The sequence below is a fragment of the Taudactylus pleione genome, unplaced genomic scaffold (genome assembly GCF_031769625.1).
Source record: "Taudactylus pleione unplaced genomic scaffold, aTauple2 ptg002292l, whole genome shotgun sequence".
Lineage (NCBI taxonomy): Eukaryota > Metazoa > Chordata > Amphibia > Anura > Myobatrachidae > Taudactylus > Taudactylus pleione.
The window spans coordinates 1-22249 of NW_028286683.1; the positions used below are offsets into that span (position 1 = coordinate 1).

At 49.2% G+C, this 22249-nt stretch overlaps 1 protein-coding gene across 1 annotated transcript; it reads left to right on the forward strand.

The window, feature by feature from the left end:
* The first annotated feature begins 3208 nt into the window (after window positions 1-3208).
* Window positions 3209-6619, forward strand: LOC148431398 (claudin-4-like). Its single transcript, XM_088466020.1, has 2 exons — window positions 3209-3265; window positions 5793-6619. The coding sequence occupies exon 2, from the start codon at window positions 5810-5812 to the stop codon at window positions 6452-6454; it is 645 nt and encodes a 214-aa protein (XP_088322146.1). The 5' UTR covers window positions 3209-3265; window positions 5793-5809; the 3' UTR covers window positions 6455-6619.
* The last annotated feature ends 15630 nt before the right edge of the window (window positions 6620-22249 follow it).

Genomic DNA, 22249 nt, shown 5'->3' on the forward strand with positions numbered 1-22249 from the left:
TACAACCAGACAGCCTCTCTCTCTCTCTCTCTCTCTCTCTCTCTCTCTCTCTCTCTCTCTCTCTCTCACACACCTCTCCCTGCATCACTGATCCCTACAGCACTGGTCCCTACAGATCATAACTACAACCAGACAGCCTCTCTCTCTCTCTCTCTCTCTCTCTCTCACACCTCTCCCTGTATCACTGATCCCTACATCGCTGGTCCCTACACATAACTACAACCAGACAGCCTCTCTCTTTCTCTCTCACACACACACCTCTCCCTGTATCACTGATCCCTACATCGCTGGTCCCTACACATAACTACAACCAGACAGCCTCTCTCTCTCTCTCTCTCTCTCTCTCTCTCTCTCTCTCTCTCTCTCTCACACACACACACCTCTCCTGCATCACTGATCCCTACATCGCTGGTCCCTACACATAACTACAACCAGACAGCCTCTCTCTCTCTCTCTCTCTCTCTCTCTCTCTCATACCTCTCCCTGTATCACTGATCCCTACATCGCTGGTCCCTACACATAACTACAACCAGACAGCCTCTCTCTTTCTCTCTCACACACACACCTCTGCCTGCATCACTGATCCCTACAGCACTGGTCCCTACAGATCATAACTGCATCCAGACAGCCTCTCTCTCTCTCTCTCACATACCTCTCCCTGCATCACTGATCCCTACATCGCTGGTCCCTACACATAACTACAACCAGACAGCCTCTCTCTCTCTCTCTCTCTCTCTCTCTCTCTCACTCTCTCTCTCTCTCTCTCTCTCTCTCACTCACTCTCTCTCCTCTCTCTCTCTCTCACTCTCTCACACACCTCTCCCTGCATCACTGATCCCTACAGATCACATCACTGTAGTATATCATAACAACAACAACCCAACATTCTCTCTCTTTGCTATTCCAGTATATCACTATGCAGTTGGTAGTAGTCTGTTGTATATATCATTACTACCAAGGGACTGTGGCCCTCATTCAGAGTCGGTCGCAAAATGTGAGCGGTCGTTCTGAATGAGGGCGGCCGCTTGGGTTTTGAAGTGCTGCCTCCTGGTCGCTAGCTAAGCTGTGGGTTACCACACACAGCTTTATCGACCGACCAGGTTGATGGTCGCGATGGTCAAGACAATCGCGACCATCCGGGCTTGCGATGAGACCCTAAGGTTGGGGTCTCGGCAACCGCAAGCCCCAGGGAGCTTCCTGCTCTGATCGAGCCAGGAGCTCCCCACTAACATCACTGCTGATATCAGTGCGGCCGCCCACAAAACGCCAAGCATTCCGTCAGGAACGCCTCCGTTTGTGTAGCCACCCCCCCGCCCCCGCCTACAAAACGGGGCGAGCTGTCGATGTTGATTCCCCCCCCCCTTTTGTAGTGAGCTCCGGAGCGAGAGAATTTCTCTCACGCTCCGGGGCTTGCGCATGCACAGTGCGGCCAATGCACGTGCGCAGGGACTAAACATCGACCCACTTGCGAGCGCTCAGCGCTTGCGAGCAGGTCTGAATGAGGACTGTGTGCTCCTGATTCATGTCCCTGTACTTCTATGGATAATTGCAGAGAATGTCACAATGTTTTCCTGCAGAACAGGACACCTGGCAAAGTGCAACGTTCTAGTAATACTATTGTGCAGATCCGCTCTGCGCTGTATGTGTAACATCATTATTTACTGCACCCTACTGTTCCCCGCACTGCACCCTACTGCTCCCTGCACTGGCACCCTACTGCTCCCAGTACTGCACCCTACTGCTCCCCGCACTGCACCACTACTATTCCCTACTGCACCCTACTGTTCCCCGCACTTGCACCCTACTGCTCCCTGCACTGCACCCTACTGCTCCCAGTACTGCACCCTACTGCTCCCCGCACTGCACCCTACTATTCCCTACTGCACCCTACTGTTCGCCGCACTGCACCCTACTATTCCCCACACTGCACCCTACTGTTCCCCGCACTGCACCCTACTGTTCCCCGCACTGCACCCTACTGCTCCCTGCACTGCACCCTACTGCTCTCAGTACTGCACCCTACTGCTCCCCGCACTGCACCCTACTATTCCCCACACTGCACCCTACTGTTCCCCGCCCTCTGCACCCTACTGCTCCCTGTACTGCACCCTACTATTCCCCGCAGTATACCCACTATTGCTTCCCGCACTGCACCCTACTGCTCCCCGCACTGCACCCTACTGCTCCATGCACTGCACCCTACTGCTCCCTACTATTCCCCGCACCACACCCCTACTGTTCCCCGCATAGCACCCTACTGCTCCCCGCACTGCACCCCACTATTCCCCGCACTGCACCCTACTGCTGCTCCATACTGCACCCTACTGCTCCCCGCACTGCACCCTACTGTTCCCCGCACTGCACCCTACTATTCCCCGCACTATACCCTACTGCTCACCGCACTATACCCTACTGCTCACCGCACTTCACCCTACTGCTCCCCGCACTACACCCTACTGCTCCCCGCACTGCACCCTACTGCTCCATGCACTGCACCCTACTATTCCCCGCACCACACCCTACTGTTCCCCGCACAGCACCCTACTATTCCCCGCACTGCACCCTACTGCTCTCCGTACTGCACCATACTGTCCCCCGCACTGCATCCTACTGCTCCCTGTACTGCACCCTACTGTTCCCCGCACTGCACCCTACTGCTCCGTTCCCTGCACTGCAATCTACTGTTCCCCGCACTACACCCTACTTCTCCCCGCACTGCACCCTACTGCTCCCCGTACTGCACCCTACTGCTCCCCGCACTGCACCCTACTGCTCCCTTCACTGCACCCTACTGCTCCCAGCACAGCACCCTACTGTCCCCCGTACTGCACCCTACTGCTCCCCGTACTGCACCCTACTATTCCCCGCACTACACCCTACTGCTCCCCGCACTGCACCCTACTATTCCCCGCACTGCACCCTACTGCTCCCCACACTGCATTAGGCAATCTCTTTATTTAACCCTTTCCTGCAGTAGTGCATGGTGTATTTACTATAGCACATGTTGTTTGCATAGTGCACTGGGCCACGAAGCTTGCAATCTAGGCAGGATACTCAGCAGGTAAGACACCTCCCATCCCCCATGTGAACAGGGGTTTCAGTGAAACTCTCCCCACCCCAGGTGTTGTGAGGATAGGACACATCCCCCATTGTCTGAGAATCTCCCACCTGATGCTGACATCAGAGCAGGGAGGGGAGGGGGCTCTATAAAAACTCTGGGAGGGGGTAGGTGCAGCCAGGTCACTTCCACAGGTCATTTCTGCAGGTAAGAGAGAGCTGAGGTATGTTGGGATGGGTGGTTATTTGTGCTGGGGAGGGGGGTTCTGTACACCTGCCTCTAGTCTCATGGGATGTTGGGGGGGGGGAGAGAGATGTATCTGGATGTCACCACTTCTTGTTGGGGAATCTGAAACTCTCATGTTTGGTACCCAGGGACCCCCACACCTGCCATGGGAAATGGGCTGGGGGTACCTGCATGGTGAGGGTTATGTGACCACTGGCAGCACAGAGGGGCTCTTGTCTGTCTCCCCCCCTGTTATGTATAAGCTGGTTATTGTCCCCTCCTGTAGCTGAGGGTCTCCTGCCAGGAGTACAGGTGTGCTAATCTGTGCTCTGACTACACCTGTACTCCTCCCAGGGCAGCTGGTTCCCTGGCTCATGGTTACACAATGGAAGCCTTTGTTACATGCTATGTATGGGGCAGGTCTGTTATCTGCTGGGACGGTCTCATGTGTTATCTGCTGTCTCCTATTGTCTGGGATATAACGCTTGCTGCTGTGGGACCTGTTGTTATATATGTAGTGAATGGTCTGTTCTCCCTCCTGGGCTGTGTAAATCTGTGTTATGGTGGGGGCTGTGTTACTCTACATTCTGGGTTTTGTGTTCTGAGTGTGAGGCAGTTTCCCAAACTCTGTACTTACTGCCCCCCTAACAATCCAGGCTTTAATGCTGTCCATACTTGTGCTCAGGTGACTGAATTAGTACCTCAGTAACACTGACTTATAAATACATCTAGGAGTTCAGGTTAAGGCTAAACTTTATAAGGGGTTTCTGGTACATGTGGGCGCCTAGGTCAGGGGGCTGCACCCATAGTATACTTGTGCTGGCAGGTGGGTCCCTCCTCTGCAGTGACCTCTTTGAGAAGATGGTGCTGGGCCGGCTTCCTCACTATGGCTGGGGTCGGGGGGCTGGGCCGGCTTCCTCACTATGGCTGGGGTCGGGGGGCTGGGCCGGCTTCCTCACTATGGCTGGGGTCGGGGGGCTGGGCCGGCTTCCTCACTATGGCTGGGGTCATGGTTCTGCCAGAGGGAGAAGGGACCTGCTTGTCAGCACAAGGTAAGATGTGGGGCTGGGGGACATGCTGCATGTGAATTGTGAACCCCCTCAGGCATGGACTGTTGGGGGTGCCTTGAGGACAGTTTGGGTACCTATGGTGTAACTGGTTCCCAAATGCTGCCATTACAGTCCAGGTTGTGAGGATATCTGTGCTTTGAGCACAGATGTAAATAAAACCTGTCTGATGTAACCATCTGGACTCTGGGTGGGAATAGCTTTACAGCCTGATTGTGATGTAATTTGGGAATCTCTGGTGTAACATCCACTCCAAATTGGACCTCCTGTAACCACCTCCTATGTCAGCTCCCACCTCTCACTGCTGTCCTCAATGCTGCTGCTTGGCTCATCCTCCCCTTTCTCCTACATGTGCCTCCTCCTTACATCTCTGACCCTCTCTCCCTTCACTCACCTGCCCGGCCACTTTGCTCAGCAAATGCCGCCTCTCCTGCCAGCTGATTACTTCCTGTGCTGCTCCCTACTGTACCTCTGGAACCATCTCCGTACAATCATTCAAAGGCTCTCAAGACCCCCTACTTCATCGTAGCCTTCCAGCTCTCCTCCTAACCAGCTGCTACATGATTGTTCCTCCCTGCCTACCCCGTCTGTGTCACCCCTGTCTGTCTCCCCTGTCCTCCCATTGAGAATATAAGCTCACAAGCAGGGCCCTCTTCCCTCATGTGCTTCTCCTTCCATTACTTTCATCTACTCCCTGCAACAGCACGTAACCCCTGACTTCAGCCACCCTGCTCCTTATGTGAGTGCTATGACCGCTGTTACAGCAATGTGTATATCCCATGTGCTTGTCCTGCATTATCTGGCCTGTAAGACGCTGTTCTCTTGTTCTGCTCATCTGTATGTACTTTGTTAGGTACTGCGGAACCCTCGTGACACCATATACATAAACCAGCGGTTCCCAAACGTGATCCTCAAGGCACCCTAACAGCCCAGGTTTTAAGGCTATTCATGCTTAACCACAGGTGACTGAATTAGTACCTCAGTCAGTTTGACTTAACCACCTGTGCTCAACCATGGAAAGCTCTAAAACCTGAACTGTTGGGGCCTTGACGACCATGTTTGGGAACCTCTGGGGTGGAAAGGATGATATCAGTTGTTCTTTATAAGATGAGGCTGGCCACCGAGTACTTAGGATTGCTGGCAGGAAGTCTGCTCTGCACAGCAGAATATTACCCCAAACCACAGCTTTATTGGGGGGCTCAGTGATGCACTATATAATGTGGTGCCTCTTGCTGGCTTCTGTAGCAGGTATTTGGTCCCTGTAATTATACCCAGAGGATGGGGGGCTGCTAAGTATTTCCCCCCCCCCCAAAAAAAAATAAGGGACACCTGAGTTACACTTGCCCTGTAGGCCAGGGGTCCAGTCTCTGATCTGTGAATGCCCTTTGTGAGATGGGTTATCTGTCTGATAAATCCTCATCTAATGTCTCTTCTGCCTGCAGCTTCCGGCACATAAGAGATGGCTTCTACTGGTATCCAGATGCTCGGGGTGGTGCTGGCCCTCATTGGCTGGATTGGCTCCATAATCACGTGTGCCCTACCCATGTGGAAGGTGACGGCGTTCATTGGAAACAACATTGTGGTGGCTCAGATCATCTGGGAAGGACTATGGATGAATTGCATCGTTCAGAGCACCGGTCAGATGCAGTGCAAAGTGTACGACTCCATGCTGGCGCTGCCCCAGGACCTGCAGGCTGCCCGTGCCCTCTGCGTCATCTGCATCCTGGTGGCCCTCCTGGCCCTACTCATAGGCATTGTGGGTGCCAAGTGCACAAACTGTGTGGAGAATGAGAATACCAAGGCCCGGGTCAGCATGGTGTCTGGTGTGGTCTTCATTGTGGCCGGCATCCTCTTGTTGATTCCAGCGTGTTGGTCGGCTAACACCATTATCCGTGACTTCTACAATCCGCTCGTGGTTGAGGCTCAGAAGAGGGAGCTGGGGGCTTCCCTCTACATCGGGTGGGCTTCCTCAGCTTTGATGCTGCTGGGTGGTGGAATGCTGAGCTGCTCATGCCCCAAGAAAGATGATGTGCCATACACTGCCCGATACACCGCTGCCACCTCTCAAGCCCGCAGTGACTACCCCAGCAAGAACTACGTCTGAGGACTGGGAGGGAGGAGCTGGCACTCTGAGTAATTTTCCTCCAGTTATTGTGCATGAACTCTAAGGGATTTGGGGGGCTTTTGTCTGATTTCCCTGTACCGCCTGGTTCTACTGGGCTTTTTATATAATCTTATGACTTGTTAATAAACTTGTTTGTTTTTTGTACCTGATCTGTCCAATTACTGTACATTTCCCCCTGATACTACCACCCTGCAGCTGGGGTTGGTGGTACCTGTAGATGCACTTGTCCTCTATTGCATGTGTAACCCAGGGGATGTAGTCAGGAAGCTGGCAGTCGAAATGCCGACCACCGGCTTCCCGTCAGTGAAAACCTGGCTTGGCACTAATGATGGGCGTCTAAATACTGACTCCTATCATAAGCCCGGCATACCGAATGTATGTAAGCCGAGCGATGGAAGCGGATAGCCGTGGGAGGGAGGGTTAGGTTTAGAGACTCCCGGGGGAGGTCGGGTTTAGGCTCCCCTGGGGGAGGCTAGGCACCCATAAGGGAGGGGAAGGTTAGGGATTTATCACCTCAGTCGGGATCTTCATCTCCTGGTGTCTGTTGTTCATGCGCTGGGCTTGGGTCCTGCGGTAATTCATAATGATTATGACCCCAGAACGGTAAAGGTCTGCTCAAAGTGGCGTCCCAAATTCCAATGCAGGAGATCTGACCCATTCCTGTCCTGTGGCCACTGACTGCAAGGTATAAGCCTGGTCTATAGCCATAATCCTCCACCATCAGTACTATACAACGTTCCTCTCAGTACCAGTGATAGGTGGGGAATGAGGGGTGACACAGAGGTGGGATATATGTGGATACAGAGGGTACATGTGTCAGTGATTGGGGCTGTGGATGGGGAATGAGGGGTGACACAGAGATGGGATATATGTGGATACAGAGGGTACACGTATCAGTGATTGGTGGGGCTGTGGATAGGGAATGAGGGGTGGGATATATGATACAGAGGGTACACGTTTCAGTGATTGGTGGGGCTGTGGATAGGGAATGAGGGGTAACACAGAGGTGGGATATATGGGGATACAGAGGGTACATGTATCAGTATCAGTGATTGGTGTGGATGGGGATTGAGGGGTGACTCAGAGGTGGGATATATGAGGGTACATGTATCAGTGATTGGTGGGGCTGTGGATAGGGAATGAGGGGTGACACAGAGGTGGGATATATGTGGATACAGAGGGTACACGTATCAGTGATTGGTGGGGCTGTGGATAGGGAATGAGGGGTGACACAGGTGGGATATATGTGGATACAGAGGGTACACGTATCAGTGATTGGTGGGGCTGTGGATAGGGAATGAGGGGTGACACAGGTGGGATATATGTGGATACAGAGGGTACACGTATCAGTGATTGGTGGGGCTGTGGATAGGGAATGAGGGGTGACACAGAGGTGGGATATATGTGGATACAGAGGGTACATGTGTCAGTGATTGGTGGGGCTGTGGATAGGGAATGAGGGGTGACACAGAGGTGGGATATATGTGGATACAGAGTGTTTGCACAGTGAGGACCAGACTTGGGATTTCTGTCGGTCTTTGTAGAAAAACGTTTTGTCATGCTCTATCCTGTGACCCAGACAGGGAAAAATTCAGCTCATCCCTGTTACCTCCTGAGAGCCGAAAACCAACAGACTGAGGGAAAGCTGAGCATATATATAATTATATATAGTAGTATAATGCCATTCTTATATCTGCTTTATTATATTATACTATCAGCATTGTTATACTCAAATATAGATCTGCTTTATTATAGTAAACTCCCATATTTATGTATATATACTGTATGCATTATTATATTATACTCCTATATATGCATTATTATATTATACTCCTATATATGCATTATTATATTATATTCCTATATATGCATTATTATATTATACTCCTATATATGCATTATTATATTATATTCCTATATATGCATTATTATATTATATTCCTATATATGCATTATTATATTATACTCCTATATATGCATTATTATATTATACTCCTATATATGCATTATTATATTATACTCCTATATATGCATTATTATATTATACTCCAATATTTATCTGCTATATTATATTACACTATTAGCATTATTATACACCAATATAGATCTGCTTTATTATATTATACTCCAATATATGCATTATTGTATTATACTCCTATATTTATCTGCTATATTATATCACACTATCAGCATTATTATATGCCAAAATAGATGTGCTTTATTATATTATAGTCCAATATATATATCTGCATTACTATATAGTTCAACAATACGAACAGCACTCACAAAAACTCAAATCATTCCAGCTGGGGTGCAGCATCTCAAGGCCAACTTTCCAGAAGTTACCTAAATATAGGTTCGTGGGTAACGAGAGAGCACTCACCAGTCTTCTTCAGGGTCAGGCAAATATTTATTCCAGAATGGTCACATACTGTTTAAGCCAGATGTCTACGTAGCGGTCCTAGCACGGACCTTTGTCAGACAGAATGTGCAAACCCCTAAACAGTGTGTGATCATTCTGATATAAATATTAGCCTGACCCTGAAGAAAACTGGTTGCTCTCTTGTTACCCATGAACCTGCATTTTATATATATATATTGTGGGTGTGTGTATATACAGTGCCTTGCAAAAGTATTCACCCCCTTGGCTATTAACCTTTTTTGTTACATTACAACCTGTAATTTATTTATTTTTTATCTGAATTTTATGTGATGGATCTGCACAAAATAGTCTAATTTGGTGAAGTGAAATGAGAAAAATATATATAAAAAATAATCTTAATAAATAAAATTCAGAAAATTGGCATGTGCATATGTAATCACCCCCTTTGCTATGAAGCCCCTCAAAAGTTCTGGTGCAACCAATTCCCTTCAGAAGTCACATAATTAGTGAAATGAAGCCCACCTGTGTGACATCTAAGTGTCACATGATCTTCAGTATAAACTAGGGGTGTGCGGGTTCGGATTTCTGAAATCCGAGCCCCCCCGATCCGAGTCCGATCCGAGTCAGGCTCGACTTTTCCCGCCTGACTCGGATCTGAAATCGAGGCAAAATGTCATCATCCCGCCTTCCGAGTCTCGCGGGTTTTGGATCCTATATAAGGTACCCGCGTCGGCGCCATTTTCTCACTCGGCTGTGGACAGTGAAGAGGGAGGGTGGGAGTTAGGGCTGTGTAGTGTAGTGTAGTGCTGCTGTTGTCCACTACTTCAAAGTCCATAGGGGCTGGCTGTGTTGTGCTGTGCTGCTGTTGTTAATAGGGGCTGTGTCCACTACTTCAAAGTCCATAGGGGCTGGCTGGACTGTGTTGTGCAGTCAGTTCTCCATAGGGGCTGTGTCCACTCCAAAGTCCTGTGCAGTGTCCCAGTCCTAAAGGGGTGCTGTAGTGTTGTCCAGGGAGTGCTCTGTCCATCAGGGGTGCTCCCCCCAAGTGCTAAAAAAATTATATATTTTCTGTGTTTGTGAATTGTGTGCGCAGTAGCCGCACGTGCATCAACAAAGTAGTGCCAAGCGTGCGCCTGTGTCATAAGTAAAGGGCCGGCTGGCTTGACCGTTAAGGGTGCTGTAACCCCCGAAAGTACACTCCAGTCCAAACCAAAAAAAAAAATATTTTCTGTGTTTGTGAATTGTGTGCGCAGTAGCCGCACGTGCATCAACAAAGGAGCAGCGCCAAGCGTGCGCCTGTGTCCCATAAGTAAAGAGCCGGCTGGCTCATTTCTTAAAGGGTGGTGTAACCCACAAAGTGCACTACTCTCCAGCAAAAATAAAAAAGTATTTTCTGTGTTTGTGTGCGCTTTAGCCGCACGTATATATTATCAATATAACATAAATGGAGGACCAAACTTTCTCCGATAAAAATAAAATAGCTAGAGATCAAGAACCACTTCCTCCTAGTGCTGTTGCTGCTGCTGGGAGTTGTTCATCATCCCAGAGAGGAAGTAGGAACATCACTACTTTTACTAAACAATTGACCCTCCAACAGTCCCTAGCGATGAGGATGAAGTACGACAGCAGTCATCCTGAAGCAAAACGTATAACTGAGGCCTTGACTGCTATGTTGGTGTTAGACGTGCGTCCGGTATCCGCCATTAGTGCAGTGGGATTTAGACAATTGATGGAGGTAGTGTGTCCCCGGTTCCAAATCCCGTCTAGATTCCACCTGCATCCTCAAAGCAGCAGCGACAAGCGTGCGTCTGTCTGTTAAATGGTGGTGACACCCTCAAAGTGCGCTCCACAAACAATTAAAATATTGTTCTTTTTTTTTCTGTCTTTGTGAAATGTGTGGGCTGTAGCCGCACCTGCATCCTTAAAGCAGCAGCGACAAGCGTGCGTCTGTCTGTTAAAGGGTGGTGTAACTCTCAAAGTGCTCCAAAAAATAAAAAACTATTTTTTTAATGTGTTTGTGACTTGTGTGCGATGTAGCCGCACTTGCATCCTCAAAGCAGCAGCAACAAGCGTGCGTCTGTCTGTTAAAGGATTACATCGGTGACAGCATCCAAGTAGGCATGTCAGACAGTCCGTACCTGTACTGGCAGGAAAAAGAAGCAATTTGGAGGTCCCTGTACAAACTGGCTCTATTTTACCTGAGTTGCCCCCCCTCCAGTGTGTACTCCGAAAGAGTGTTTAGTGCAGCCGGGAACCTTGTCAGCGAAAGGCGTAGGAGGTTGCTTCCACAAAATGTGGAGAAGATGATGTTCATAAAATGAATTATCAACTCTTCCAGGGAGACCAGCCTCCAGAACGTACAGAGGGATCTGTGGTTCCAGCGGGGACGAATTAACTCTGTGAGGATGAGGATGTACACACTGAAGAGGGTGAGGAATTGGTGGATGAGGAGGATGAGGATGACATCTTGCCTCCGTAGAGCCAGTTTGTGCAGGGACAGATTAATTGCCAGCTTGTTTTGTGGGGGCCCAAACGAACCAATCATTTCAGCCGCAGTTGTGTGGCAGACCCTGGCGCTGAAATGATTGGTTTGTTAAAGTGTGCATGTCCTGTTTATACAACATAAGGGTGGGTGGGAGGGCCCAAGGACAATTCCATCTTGCACCTCTTTTTTTTCTTTGCATTATGTACAGTTTGGGGCCTAGTTTTTCAAACTGCCATCCTGTCTGCCACTGCAGTATCACGCCTAGATGGGTCACGTGTTTGTGCCGCCCACTCGTGTCGCTTAGCATAGTCATCCAGCTACCTCGGTGCAACCTTTTGGACATAAAAACACTATTGTGAGGTGTTCAGAATAGACTGGAAATGAGTGGTAATTAAGGTTATTGAGGTTAATAATAGCATAGGAGCAGAAAAACCTACAAATTCTGTGATTTTAGCTGTTTTTATGCTTTTTTAAAAAAAAATACATATCCAAAACACAAAACCCAGAACCCAAAACACGGAAGGGTGGTTTTGGCAAAACCAATCCAGATCCAAAACACGAAGAAAGATCCAGATCCAAAACCAAAACACGAAAAGTGGCCGGTGCACACCCCTAGTATAAACGCACCTTTTCTGAAAGGCCCCAGAGGCTGCAACACCACTAAGCAAGAGGCATCACACCATGAGGACCAAGGAGCTCTCCAAACAAGTCAGGGACAAAGTTGTTGAGAAGTACAATTCTGGGTTGTGTTATAAAAAAATATCCAAATCTTTGATGATCCCCCGGAGCACCATCAAATCCATCATCATCAAATGGTAAGAACATGGTATCACAACAAACCTGCCAAGAGAGGGCCACCCACCAAAACTCACAGACCGGGCAAGGAGGGCATTAATCAGAGAGGCAGCACAGAGACCAAAGGTAACCCTGAAGGAGCTGCAGAGTTCCACAGCAGAGACTGGTGTATCTGTGCATGTGACCACAATAAGCCGTACACTCCATAGAGCTGGGCTTTATGGGAGAGTGGCCAGAAAAAAGCCATTACCTAGTGACAAAAATAAGAAGACACGATTTGAGTTTGCCAAAAGGCATGTGGGCGACTCCCCAAATGTATGGAGGAAGGTGCTCTGGTCAGATGAGACTAAAACTGAACTTTTCGGCCACCAAGGAAAACGCTATATCTGGCGCAAACCCAACACATCCCATCACCCCAAGAACACCATCCCCACAGTGACACATGGTGGTGGCAGCATCATGTTCTGGGGATGTTTGTCAGCAGCAGGGACTGGGAAACTGATTTGAGTCGAGGGAAAGATGGATGGTGCTAAATACAGGGATATTCTTCAGCAAAACCTGTGTCAGTCTGCCTGTGATATGAGACTGGGACGGAGGTTCACCTTCCAGCAGGACAATGACCCGAAGCATACTGCTAAAGGAACACTCGGGTGGTGTAAGGGGAAACATGTAAATGTGTTGGAATGGCCTAGTCACAGCCCAGATCTCAGTCCAAGTGAGAATCTGTGGTCAGACTTGAAGATTGCTGTTCACAAGCGGAAACCATCCAACATGAAGGAACTGGAGCCGTTTTGCCTTGGGGAATGGGCAAAATCCCCGGGGCAAGATATGGCAAGCTCATAGAGACTTATCCAAAGCGACTTGCAGCTGTAATTGCCGCAAAAGGTGGCACGACAAAGTACTGACGTTAGGGGGGTGAATAGTTATGCACGCTGACGTTTTCTGTTATGTTGTCCTAAATGTTGTTTGATTCATAAAAGAAAAAAAAACCACAACGTCACAGTAGTAGGCATGTTCTGTGAATGCAATGATGCACACCTACACACAATCCATTGTAATTCCAGGTTGTGAGGCAACAACACATGAAAAATACAAAAGGGGGTGAATACTTTTGCAAGGCACTGTATAGCAAACAGCAATGATCCGGCACTCACTGTAGTGAAATGAAATGCTCTGGTGCCCTCCTGTCAGAGGAGAACATGTCCCCACCATACAGACCACACAGCAGGCGGAATTTAATCAGTCATCGACGTTTTGGGGTAGGGGTGTGCACCGGCCACTTTTCGTGTTTTGGTTTTGGATCTGGATCTTTCTTCGTGTTTTGGATCTGGATTGGTTTTGCCAAAACCACCCTTCCGTGTTTTGGGTTCTGGGTTTTGTGTTTTGGATCTGTATTTTTTTTTTTAAAAAAGCATAAAAACAGCTAAAATCACAGAATTTGTGTGTTTTTCTGCTCCTATGCTATTATTAACCTCAATAACCTTAATTTCCACTCATTTCCAGTCTATTCTGAACACCTCACACCTCACAATAGTGTTTTTATATCCAAAAGGTTGCACCGAGGTAGCTGGATGACTATGCTAAGAGATACGAGTGGGCGGCACAAACACGTGGTCCATCTAGGAGTGACAATACAGTAGCAGACAGGATGGCAGTTTGAAAAACTAGGCCCCAAACAGTACATAATGCAAAGAAAAAAAAGAGGTGCAAGATGGAATTGTCCTTGGGCCCTCCCACCCACCCTTATGTTGTATAAACAGGACATGCACACTTTAACAAACCAAACATTTCAGCGCCAGGGTCTGCCACACGACTGTGGCTGAAATGATTGGTTCGTTTGGGCCCCCACAAAACAAGCTGGCAATTAATCTGTCCCTGCACAAACTGGCTCTACGGAGGCAAGATGTCGTCCTCATCCTACGATTCCTCACCCTCTTCAGTGTTGTGTACATCCTCATCCTCACAGAGTATTAATTCGTCCCCGCTGGAATCCACAACCACAGGTCCCTCTGTACGTTCTGGAGGCTGGTCTCCCTGGAAGAGTTGATAATTCATTTTATGAACATCATCTTCTCCACATTTTGTGGAAGCAACCTCCTACGCCTTTTGCTGACAAGGTTCCCGGCTGCACTAAACACTCTTTCGGAGTACACACTGGAGGGGGGGCAACTCAGGTAAAATAGAGCCAGTTTGTACAGGGACCTCCAAATTGCTTCATTTTCCTGCCAGTACAGGTACGGACTGTCTGACATGCCTACTTGGATGCTGTCACCGATGTAATCCTTTAACAGACAGACGCACGCTTGTCGCTGCTGCTTTAAGGATGCAGGTGCGGCTACAGCCCACACATTTCACAAAGACAGCAAAAAAAAGAATATTTTTATTGTTTGTGGAGCGCACTTTGAGGGTGTCACCACCCTTTAACAGACAGACACACGCTTGTCGCTGCTGCTTTAAGGATGCAGGTGCGGCTACAGCCCACACATTTCACAAAGACAGAAAAAAAAATAAGAATTTTTTTATTGTTTGTGGAGCGCACTTTGAGGGTTACACCACCCTTTAACAGACAGACGCATGCTTGTCGCTGCTGCTTTAAGGATGCAGGTGCGGCTACAGCCCACAGATTTCACAAAGACAGAAAAAAAAAAAAAAAATTTTAATTGTTTGTGGAGCGCACTTTGAGGGTTACACCACCCTTTAACAGACAGACGCACGCTTGTCGCTGCTGCTTTAAGGATGCAGGTGCGGCTACAGCCCACACATTTCACAAAGACAGAAAAAAAAAAAAAATTTTAATTGTTTGTGGAGCGCACTTTGAGGGTGTCACCACCCTTTAACAGACAGACGCACGCTTGTCGCTGCTGCTTTGAGGACAGTATCATATGCAGTGACTGTAGACTTGTCAGAAATTGTTGGCACGTCCTTCAGTCCGGACCAGATGTCCAAACCGGCCCTTGACTTATGACACAGGCGCACGCTTGGCGCTGCTACTGTGTTGCTGCACGTGCGGCTACATCGCACACAAGTCACAAACACATAAAAAAAATAGTTTTTATTTTTTGGAGCACTTTGAGGGTTAGACCACCCTTTAACAGACAGACGCACGCTTGTCGCTGCTGCTTTGAGGATGCAAGTGCGGCTACAGCCCACACATTTCACAAAGACAGAAAAAAAAATAAGAATTTTTTAATTGTTTGTGGAGCGCACTTTGAGGGTTACACCACCCTTTAACAGACAGACGCACGCTTGTCGTTGCTGCTTTGAGGATGCTGGTGCGGCTACAGCCCACACATTTCAGAAAGACAGAAAAAAAAATAAGAATTTTTTTATTGTTTGTGGAGCGCACTTTGAGGGTTACACCACCCTTTAACAGACAGACGCACGCTTGTTGCTGCTGCTTTGAGGATGCAGGTGCGGCTACAGCCCACACATTTCACAAAGACAGGAAAAAAAATAAGAATTTTTTTATTGTTTGTGGGGCACACTTTGAGGGTTACACCACCCTTTAACAGACAGACGCACGCTTGTTGCTGCTGCTTTAAGGATGCAGGTGCGGCTACAGCCCACACATTTCACAAAGACAGAAAAAAAAATAAGAATTTTTTAATTGTTTGTGGAGCGCACTTTGAGGGTGTCACCACCCTTTAACAGACAGACGCACGCTTGTCGCTGCTGCTTTGAGGATGCAGGTGGAATCTAGACGGGATTTGGAACTGGGGACACACTACCTCCATCAATTGTCTAAATCCCACTGCACTAATGGCGGATACCGGACCCACGTCTAACACCAACATAGCAGTCAAGGCCTCAGTTATACATTTTGCTTTAGGATGACTGCTGTCGTACTTCATCCTCATCGCTAGGGACTGTTGGAGGGTCAATTGTTTAGTAAAAGTAGTGATGTTCCTACTTCCTCTCTGGGATGATGAACAACTCCCAGCAGCAGCAACAGCACTAGGAGGAAGTGGTTCTTGATCTTTCCCTATTTTATTTTTATCGGAGAAAGTTTGGTCCTCCATTTATGTTATATTGATATATACGTGTGGCTAAAGCGCACACAAACACAGAAAATAATATTTTATTTTTGCTGGAGAGTAGTGCACTTTGTGGGTTACACCACCCTTTAAGAAATGAGCCAGCCGGCTCTTTACTTATGGGACACAGGCGCACACTTGGCGCTGCTACTTTGTTGATGCACGTGCGGCTACTGCGCACACAATTCACAAACACAGAAAATAATTTTTTTTTTGGTTTGGACTGGAGTGTACTTTGGGGGTTACAGCACCCTTTAATGGTGAAGCCAGCTGGCCCTTTACTTATGACACAGGCGCACGCTTGGCACTACTTTGTTGATGCACGTGCGGCTACTGCGCACACAATTCACAAACACAGAAAATATTTTTTTATTTGGTTTGGACTGGAGTGTACTTTGGGGGTTACAGCACCCTTTAACGATCAAGCCAGCCGGCCCTTTACTTATGACACAGGCGAACGCTTGGCACTACTTTGTTGATGCACGTGCGGCTACTGCGCACACAATTCACAAACACAGAAAATATATAATTTTTTTAGCACTTGGGGGGAGCACCCCTGATGGACAGAGCACCCCCTGGACAACACTACAGCACCCCTTTAGGACTGGGACACTGCACAGGACTTTGGAGTGGACACAGCCCCTATGGAGAACTGACTGCACAACACAGTCCAGCCAGCCCCTATGGACTTTGAAGTAGTGGACACAGCCCCTATTAACAACAGCAGCACAGCACAACACAGCCAGCCCCTATGGACTTTGAAGTAGTGGACAACAGCAGCACTACACAGCCCGGCCAGCCCTAACTCCCACCCTCCCTCTTCACTGTCCACAGCCGAGTGAGAAAATGGCGCCGACGCGGGTACCTTATATAGGATCCAAAACCCGCGAGACCCGGAAGGCGGGATGATGACGTTTTGCCTCGATTTCAGATCCGAGTCAGGCGGGAAAAGTCGAGCCTGTCTCGGATCGGCCTCGGATCGGGGGGGGCTCGGGGGGGTTCGGATTTCTGAAATCCGAACCCGCTCACCCCTATTTTGGGGTGACACACCCCTTCCTCAAAATGCAGCAAACAAATAAAAAATAACAGTGCTTATATAACTCACCCCATTAGTGGCTCTGTTTCCGTTCCCTTCTGTACGCCGGCGCGGTTTCCGGTCAGTGCTCTCTGTTCACCAGACCAAATCTGCGTCCTGGAAGTCACATCATCAGACCCCGCCCGGCGCACATTGAGGACGTGTCAGGGATTACTCCAAAACCACAGTAACCGCTATGGGAAAAAAACATAAAGAACCATAATATACTAACTTCCCCACAGTCCATAGAAACTAGGGATGTGCGCCGGACCATTTTTGCCGGATTTGGATTTGGTTCTAATTCATCGTCCGATTTGGATTTTTTACAAGTATTAATAAAAAAAAGCTAAAATCACATAAATTGGTTTTTTTTTTCTTCCTAGAGTTTTATTAACCTCAATAACCTTAATTTTCAGTCATTTACAGTCAAATTAGACCACCCCACAGCTTATAATATTGTTTTCACCATTACTGGCCAAAGGTTGCAGTGAGCTGACTGGTTACTAAGCGACAAAGCAGCGGCACAGACACCACAGTATAAAGCACATCTATGACACATTGCCACACAGCAGTGGCAGAAAGGAGAAGTAGTGCACCCACCCAGTGGGGTAAGGCCAGCGCAGTCACAGTACTTGTATACACAGTGGGGTACGGCCAGCGCAGTCACAGTACTTGTATACACAGTGGGGTACGGCCAGCACAGTCACAGTACTTGTATACACAGTGGGGTACGGCCAGCACAGTCACAGTACTTGTATACACAGTGGGGTACGGCCAGCAGAGTCACAGTACTTGTATACACAGTGGGGTACGGCCAGCAGAGTCACAGTACTTGTATACACAGTGGGGTACGGCCAGCAGAGTCACAGTACTTGTATACACAGTGGGGTATGGCCAGCAGAGTCACAGTACTTGTATACACAGTGGGGTACGGCCAGCAGAGTCACAGTACTTGTATACACAGTGGGGTACGGCCTGCAGAGTCACAGTACTTGTATACACAGTGGGGTACAGCCAGCAGAGTCACAGTACTTGTATACACAGTGGGGTACGGCCAGCAGAGTCACAGTACTTGTATGCACAGTGGGGTACGGCCAGCACAGTCACAGTACTTGTATACACAGTGGGGTACGGCCAGCAGAGTCACAGTACTTGTATGCACAGTGGGGTACGGCCAGCACAGTCACAGTACTTGTATACACAGTGGGGTACGGCCAGCAGAGTCACAGTACTTGTATACACAGTGGGGTACGGCCAGCAGAGTCACAGTACTTGTATACACAGTGGGGTTGGCCAGCAGAGTCACAGTACTTGTATACACAGTGGGGTACGGCCTGCACAGTCACAGTACTTGTATACACAGTGGGGTACGGCCAGCAGAGTCACAGTACTTGTATACACAGTGGGGTACGGCCAGCAGAGTCACAGTACTTGTATGCACAGTGGGGTACGGCCAGCAGAGTCACAGTACTTGTATGCACAGTGGGGTACGGCCAGCACAGTCACAGTACTTGTATACACAGTGGGGTACGGCCAGCACAGTCACAGCACTTGTATACACAGTGGGGTACGGCCAGCACAGTCACAGTACTTGTATACACAGTGGGGTACGGCCAGCACAGTCACAGTACTTGTATACACAGTGGGGTACGGCCTGCACAGTCACAGTACTTGTATACACAGTGGGGTACGGCCTGCAGAGACACAGTACTTGTATACACAGTGGGGTACGGCCTGCACAGTCACAATACTTGTATACACAGTGGGGTACGGCCAGCAGAGTCACAGTACTTGTATACACAGTGGGGTACGGCCTGCAGAGTCACAATACTTGTATACTCAGTGGGGTACGGCCAGCAGAGTCACATTACTTGTATACACAGTGGGGTATGGCCTGCACAGTCACAGTACTTGTATACACAGTGGGGTACGGCCAGCAGAGTCACAGTACTTGTATACACAGTGGGGTACGGCCTGCACAGTCACAGTACTTGTATACACAGTGGGGTACGGCCAGCAGAGTCACAATACTTGTATACTCAGTGGGGTACGGCCAGCAGAGTCACAGTACTTGTATACACAGTGGGGTACGGCCTGCAGAGTCACAGTACTTGTATACACAGTGGGGTACGGCCAGCAGAGTCACAGTACTTGTATACACAGTGGGGTACGGCCAGCAGAGTCACAGTACTTGTATACACAGTGGGGTACGGCCAGCAGAGTCACAGTACTTGTATACACAGTGGGGTACGGCCTGCACAGTCACAGTACTTGTATACACAGTGGGGTACGGCCTGCAGAGTCACAGTACTTGTATACTCAGTGGGGTACGGCCAGCAGAGTCACAGTACTTGTATACACAGTGGGGTACGGCCAGCAGAGTCACAGTACTTGTATACACAGTGGGGTACGGCCAGCAGAGTCACAGTACTTGTATACACAGTGGGGTACGGCCAGCAGAGTCACAGTACTTGTATACACAGTGGGGTACGGCCAGCAGAGTCACAGTACTTGTATACACAGTGGGGTACGGCCTGCTGGCCGTACCCCACTGTGTATACAAGTACTGTGACTCTGCTGGCCATACCCCAAGTACTGTGACTCTGTGACTCTGGCCTGCACAGTCACAGTACTTGTATACACAGTGGGGTACGGCCTGCAGAGTCACAATACTTGTATACTCAGTGGGGTACGGCCAGCAGAGTCACAGTACTTGTATACACAGTGGGGTACGGCCTGCAGAGTCACAGTACTTGTATACACAGTGGGGTACGGCCAGCAGAGTCACAGTACTTGTATACTCAGTGGGGTACGGCCAGCAGAGTCACAGTACTTGTATACACAGTGGGGTACGGCCAGCAGAGTCACAGTACTTGTATACTCAGTGGGTACGGCCTGCAGAGTCACAGTACTTGTATACACAGTGGGGTATGGCCAGCAGAGTCACAGTACTTGAATACACAGTGGGGTACGGCCAGCAGAGTCACAGTACTTGTATACACAGTGGGGTACTGCCAGCACAGTCACAGTACTTGTATACACAGTGGGGTACGGCCAGCACAGTCACAGTACTTGTATACACAGTGGGGTACGGCCAGCAGAGTCACAGTACTTGTATACACAGTGGGGTACGGCCAGCAGAGTCACAGTACTTGTATACACAGTGGGGTACGGCCAGCAGAGTCACAGTACTTGTATACACAGTGGGGTACGGCCTGCACAGTCACAGTACTTGTATACACAGTGGGGTACGGCCAGCAGAGTCACAGTACTTGTATACACAGTGGGGTACGGCCAGCAGAGTCACAGTACTTGTATACACAGTGGGGTACGGCCAGCAGAGTCACAGTACTTGTATACACAGTGGGGTACGGCCAGCACAGTCACAGTACTTGTATACACAGTGGGGTACGGCCAGCACAGTCACAGTACTTGTATACACAGTGGGGTACGGCCTGCACAGTCACAGTACTTGTATACACAGTGGGGTACGGCCAGCAGAGTCACAGTACTTGTATACACAGTGGGGTACGGCCAGCAGAGTCACAGTACTTGTATACACAGTGGGGTACGGCCAGCAGAGTCACAGTACTTGTATACACAGTGGGGTACGGCCAGCAGAGTCACAGTACTTGTATACACAGTGGGGTACGGCCAGCAGAGTCACAGTACTTGTATACACAGTGGGGTACGGCCAGCAGAGTCACAGTACTTGTATACACAGTGGGGTACGGCCTGCGCAGTCACAGTACTTGTATACACAGTGGGGTACGGCCTGCACAGTCACAGTACTTGTATACACAGTGGGGTACTGCCTGCGCAGTCACAGTACTTGTATACACAGTGGGGTACGGCCTGCACAGTCACAGTACTTGTATACACAGTGGGGTACGGCCAGCAGAGTCACAGTACTTGTATACACAGTGGGGTACGGCCTGCGCAGTCACAGTACTTGTATACACAGTGGGGTACGGCCAGCAGAGTCACAGTACTTGTATACACAGTGGGCTACGGCCCAAGGAGTCACGGTGCACAATCTTATTCACATTACACCGCACATAGGGCCTGATTCAGAGCCGCTCGTAAGCGGCCGCTCGTTCGCTCTGAGCGATGTTCGCACAACTGCGCATGCATATGGGTCGTAATGCGCATGCACAAACCAGTCATTGCGGTCGGAAATCGTGCGCTCGCAAAATAGCGAGGGGCTGCTAAATTGAGTGTCAGAATGTACCGTTTGTGGGTGGTAACAGGGAAGGTGCTTGAAAACGGGGGAGTGGAGATCGGAACGCAGGCGTGCCAAACGGTAAAAAGGGCGTTTAATGGGTGTGCATAATTAGTAAAGGAGCGTCATCGACCACGTCACTTGGTTGTCTTTTAGCCTGAACTGCTCGCAGTGATAGCGGTAAGGGAAAGCTACCACAAGCACTGCGAGCAGTTCAGATGCCTTTCGATGTTTCCGATTAATCTAATAAATACCGGAGATAACGTGTGATGCGAACGGCAAAGGGGCGTCTTTACAAAATAGCGAGCGCATTTTTCATTCGCTCGCTCAGACATAGAGGCGTCAACAAACCACAAAGAGCGAGCGCTCAATTTAAATAGCCGGCCCCTTTTTTGGAACGACCGTCCGCAAATAGCGTCCGGCTCTGAATCAGGCCCATAGTGCCCCTGATTCACATTACATCATAAAGTAGTGTCTCTTATTTATGTTACTACACACAGCAGTGACCCTTTTACACAAAGCGCACAGTAGTAATGCCCCTTATACAATGCCCACAGTAGTAGTGCCACTTTTACAATGCCCCCAGCAGTGGTGTCCCTTACACAATGCCCCCAGAGGTGGTGCCCCCTATGCAGTTCCCATAGTAGTAGGGCCCCCTATGCAGTGCCCCCAGTAGTAGTATGCACCCCGTAGCAGGCCCCCAGCAGTAATGCCCCCATTAGCAGTGCCCCCATTAGTATGCCCCCCAGTAGCAGTGCCCCCCAGTAGTATGCCCCCATT

Excerpts from the sequence above, each read along its gene's own strand:
- LOC148431398 (XM_088466020.1), top strand. The coding sequence starts at position 5,810 with ATGGCTTCTACTGGTATCCAGATGCTCGGGGTGGTGCTGGCCCTCATT.